This window comes from Bactrocera tryoni, chromosome 2, assembly GCF_016617805.1.
Source record: "Bactrocera tryoni isolate S06 chromosome 2, CSIRO_BtryS06_freeze2, whole genome shotgun sequence".
Taxonomy (NCBI): Eukaryota; Metazoa; Arthropoda; class Insecta; order Diptera; family Tephritidae; genus Bactrocera; species Bactrocera tryoni.
In genome coordinates this window covers 63,016,147-63,021,352 of record NC_052500.1, presented here as the reverse complement: position 1 = coordinate 63,021,352, position 5,206 = coordinate 63,016,147, and the positions used below count along the sequence as shown (strand labels likewise).

General features: G+C 38.9%; 1 protein-coding gene across 1 annotated transcript; it reads left to right on the top strand.

Moving 5' to 3' along the window:
* The first annotated feature begins 3,406 nt into the window (after positions 1–3,406).
* LOC120769626 (zinc carboxypeptidase A 1-like) lies at positions 3,407–4,767 on the top strand. The gene has a single exon (XM_040096731.1). It carries the CDS (start codon positions 3,425–3,427, stop codon positions 4,697–4,699), a length of 1,275 nt encoding a protein of 424 aa, XP_039952665.1. The 5' UTR covers positions 3,407–3,424; the 3' UTR covers positions 4,700–4,767.
* The last annotated feature ends 439 nt before the right edge of the window (positions 4,768–5,206 follow it).

Here is a 5,206-nt window from a genome sequence, read left to right as displayed (position 1 = left end):
TTCATAGCACCAAGGTAAAACACAGCATTAATCGGTTTGGCCACGTGGGACGAACTCTCCGTGTACAATACCCTCGGAATCGTAAAAACAAATCAGCATTGTCTTTATTTTTGACTTCTGAAGACGACCAACTTCTGAACGTCACAGTGGTCCTCACGACCTTCTTGGAATCGCTTAAACCACTCATGCACATTACTACGGGATAGGCACTGATCACCGTAAACTTTTTTCATCATTTGACATATTTCAGTAAACGTTTTCCCAAGTTTAAAACAAAATTTAATATTTGCTCTTTGTATTTTACGATCGATGACCAAAAGCTGCTGTTACTTTTTGATCGATAACATCGATTGTAGTTATCCAATTGTCTTAAAATTTTTACGAAATGTCAACAAGAGATCAAAATTTTTATTTCATATACCCACCAATAGATGGCGCCACCAGAAACAGTTATATTTAGATAGTTTGTCTTTTGCGACAGACCTTGTATGTACATACATATGTATGTTTATCAAACGAAATTGATATGTCAAAATGATAAAATTCAAGCGTATACTCGTAAAGTAAATTAAATCAAACGATCAAAGCAACTACAAAAATCAACAAAACAAAAGTGTGTTAAATTTTTTTTTTTCGCATTTTTGTTTTTGCTTTTAGACCTTTGTTTTGCTACTCCATTTGTAACAGTGGCGATTTCTTGCGATGCTTTTGTTATTGTTCATCGTTTGACGTCAATTGAATTATATATGTGCCGATACATACACATTAAAAAGTTTTCTCTTGTGGCCACTGAACTGGACGGTACTGGAAATGAAGTAAAACAAAACAAAACAGAAAAAAAACCGAAAACGCAGCGATAGGTTATAAATTGCGTAGCGTCGTAAGAGTTGGCGGTCATCAGTGCCTAGGGCCGATATGAGTATTATAAAGATTATTACTTATAGGCGTGTGGCTTATTGAGTAGTTAAGCTACCAACGACAAATCGCCTCAAAAATTATACCCCAATAAAGGGTGATGCTCTTTTAACAGTTGGCCGATACTATGTCTCAGATGGTCCATCCGTTGAGTACAATTTTCGATAACTCGATTGAGCATTTTGAGTGGTAACTGGTAAATGACATGTGTGATGTTTTGCTCCAAGGCCTGAATCGCAGCGGGATTGTCCGCACAGACTTTGGACTTTACATATAGCCACAAGAAAAAGTCAAACGGTGTGATATCACACGATTTTAGTGGTCAATCGAACGGCCTAAAACGTGTAATTATATGCTCACCAAAATGTTCTCTCAATAAATCCATTGAATGATGCGACGTGTGGGAAGTGGCGCCTTCTTGTTGAAATCAAATGTCACCGAGATCACGAGTTTTAATTACAGGCATTAAATAGTCGGTTGTAATGGCGCGAAAAGGGTAGCCATTGACGGTAACGTTCTCACCGGCACCATTTTTGAAGATATTTGGACCGATGATTTCATCAGCTTACAAACCATAGTAAACCGTTGGTTTTTCTGGATGAAATAACAGCTTCTGAATTTGAAGCTGCTCTTCGTCCCAAAAGCGGCACATTTGCTTTTTACATACTCTTTGAGCCAAAAATGGGCCTCATCGCTTAACAAAATTTGGCTTGAAAACGTCGGATCTTCTTGGAACTTTTCAAGATATGGGCTCTTGGCGAAGCGATCATGCCCGTGAGGTGGTCGATTCTGTCGAGTATTATCAAATAATAAATGCCGGGTCTCAAGATGAGTGATGAGGTTGCGAGTAGTTCGCTCAGTAGACCGATTATATTGCCCATAAGTTGAGCGAAGCGCGCGAAACACATTCTTTATAGAACGTAAATTTTCGTTGTAAAGTTGAACGATTTGTAAACGTTGTTCAGGCGTAAGTCATTCCATTACAAATGCTAAACAGTATTGGACAAAAATAACATGACATGACAAAACAAGAGAATTTAAAAAAGTACGTCCACTTAATCGGCTGTTACTATAACAAGAAATTTGAAGACTTGCTATTTGACACTGCAAATAATTGAAGTCAAGTGCATCTGTAAATGCGGTCTCTATTTCAGTATAAACCTCACTGCATCATTGATTGATTTTCACGCTAAAAATGGTTCTATATAAGACCTTGGAACAGGTTGTGTTCCAACGTGCCTATATCTCTGCATTTTTGATCTTTGACTATGCCAAAAACCATCCTGCAGTCTTTTCGATACCCTGTTAGTAAAAATCATGCGTGTGTTCCTTCCATTGCACCTTATTTTGGTGGTTCTGCATATACTTGATGCTTTCCATCTCATTTTAATCCGCCTCTCTGCCCCTTCGGAAATTTCTTTCGTATTGTTTATAGCGATTTGCGTAATTTCTGTTCCATTTCGGCAAAGCAACCAAGCGCAACCAATCGATCACCTTAGAGCTTTGCATGTTGGTATGTAAGCCAAATATGCAAGAGTTTCTGCATCGTTTTGTAGCCGCTACCGAAGCATGAATGGACTGGAATTCATCGAAACAAATCAATCTTAAAATATTGGATTTCACCAGGCGAACCTGCACTGAAGAGGACAAAACTGTTCTCTCGGTCAAACAGGTGAAAGCCGCCGTGTTTTGCAATTAACAAGTTATGATCTATGTATATCAAGGGAAAATCAGTCTCAGAGCTTTACTTTTACTCGAAAAATATCCGTCATCTATGAAGATGGGATTAAAGTATTTTGTATCCTCTAAAGTAAAAAAACTACTTAGTATAATGGAGTCCTGATAATAAATCAATCTAACCTAACTTGGTGATCGTCTTTTGTCTTCGATTATAATCTTCTAAAAATTTTACCTCCTAAACAGGGTTTCCCTCGAGGCTTAATCTATAACAGTAATGATTATTTGAAGTAGCTCGTTGATAACGGCTATATATACAAATCAATCTTTGAGACTGATAAATTTACGCCCATGACTGATTACACATATCACGGATATATTACATTCTGCAGCCATAAATTTATACGATATGTCAACGATATTGATATATAATACGTATGGTATTTGAAAATTGATAAGAAATTGATTTTATGAGATTTCTTCAAAGTCGAAATCGAAAGAGTCCATAAAAACTGATAGCGAGGCATACATGGTTAAAAATGCCAATTAAACCACGAAATCTCGGTCAAAATTTACAATTTCGACTTAAAGGTTGATAGATTAGCACATATACGTGGCTACATGTCATGCGAGTAATATCCGTTAGACGGTTTTATCAGGCGACGCAACATCGAAAACGTAGTGAGTTTTCCACAGTTATAATTCATTGACAATCAGGGTATAGCATACAGTGGTAAATTGTCCGTAATACCACTATTATCACTTGAAAATTCTACTATAAATACGACCTCGAAGTACTAGCTAAAGCTATTCGCTTACGCGATCTTGCGAAATGTCGTTGAAATTTAGTCTAATCTTGGCACTCTGCCTGGCGGCAGTGGCCCTAAACGGTGCTGAACGTGCGCGTTATGACAACTATCGGGTGTACCGTGTAACCGCATCCAATGCCGCAGAGTTGGCTTTCTTGAAAAATATGGAAGACACAAGTGACTCGCTCATCTTCATGGAGGGTGTACATTCAGTGGATCGTGATATTGAAGTGGTCGTAGCGCCACATAAAATACCCGACTTTCTGCAAGCTATGGGCGATCATGAAATCGACTATGTGCTATTGGAAAATAACTTGCAGGCACAATTGGATCAAGAAGATGAAGTGCAAATTAAGGGACGTGCCGATGTTTATGGTTGGACTGCATACCAAACACTAGATGATACCTACAATTGGTTGATTTCATTGACTAAATTATATCCAGGCGTTGTGACACTGATTGAAGGTGGCAAAACCTATGAAAAGCGCTCTATTTTGGGTATTAAGATCTCCTACAACAACGGTCAAGCGCAAAAGCCCGGTATCTTTATTGAGGCTGGTATCCATGCACGTGAATGGATCGCACCAGCAACCACTACATATATCATCAATCAATTGTTGACATCTGATGATGCAGTTTTACAAGATTTGGCAAAGAATTACGATTGGTATTTCTTCCCACATGCCAATCCCGATGGCTATGTTTATACTCACACCACCGATCGTTTGTGGCGTAAGACACGTCAACCACATGGTAGCTGCTATGGCGCCGATCCCAACCGTAATTGGGACTTCTACTGGGGTACTGTCGGTATTAGCACTAATCCTTGCTCTGACACATATGCCGGTCCAAGCGCGTTCTCTGAAATTGAAACTAAATCGTTGGCCAACTATATTAAATCGTTGGAGGGCAAAATTCAATTGTATGTCTCATTCCATTCCTACTCACAGTATGTGTTGTATCCTTATGGTCACACTTCAGAGCTACCCGACAATGCCGCAGATTACAAACGTGTCTTCGATGTTACTGTGGATGCTATAAAGGAGCGTTATGGCACCAAATATACCGGTGGTAATATTTACGATGCTATTTACCCTGCTTCGGGTGCTAGTGTGGATTGGGCGTACGCCAATGTCGGTGTTCGCATGTCATTCTGCCTGGAATTGCGTCCAGGTCCAAATTCTTTGATAACAGGTTTCAGGCTGCCAGCTGATAAGATTATTCCCACTGGCGAAGAAACTCTGGATGGCCTTGTGGCTATGATTAGCGAGGTTAATGATTTGGGTTATTTTAAGTGATTTAACGAATACAACTTCTGAGTAATAAATATAAAATTAAAAAAAAGTATTGTATCTTACTAGCCGAAGCATCTGAAGTTTAACTTCGAACGTCCATATAGACGTCTTCCAAAGAATCACATCAGCTATTTGATAATAGGTGTATTTTTTAGTAGCTAGCAAGTACTGTGGACAGTGAATTAGAGGTTGCTTAATCCTACTATGAAATAAGATCGAACAAAAATATCGGCATTATCCATCCATCGACTTTGCACTATTTTTTTCTGTTTCGCTTCATTTTTGGCTAGTTTCAGTTTTATGATTGATTCGCTTAGTATTGTTTGAACAAGTAGGTGGAAATTTTAGAAATTATCTACAGTTGGGTCGTAGGTGTGGGTGTGGGCATATCGATGGACAAAACAGTGACAATGCTTTTTACAGGCAGACTGTCGCCGGTTCGTCCACCAATTAACCGGGTAACTGGGGTGACGTAAGTCAAATACCTAAGGTTGACCATGAGTGGAAGAA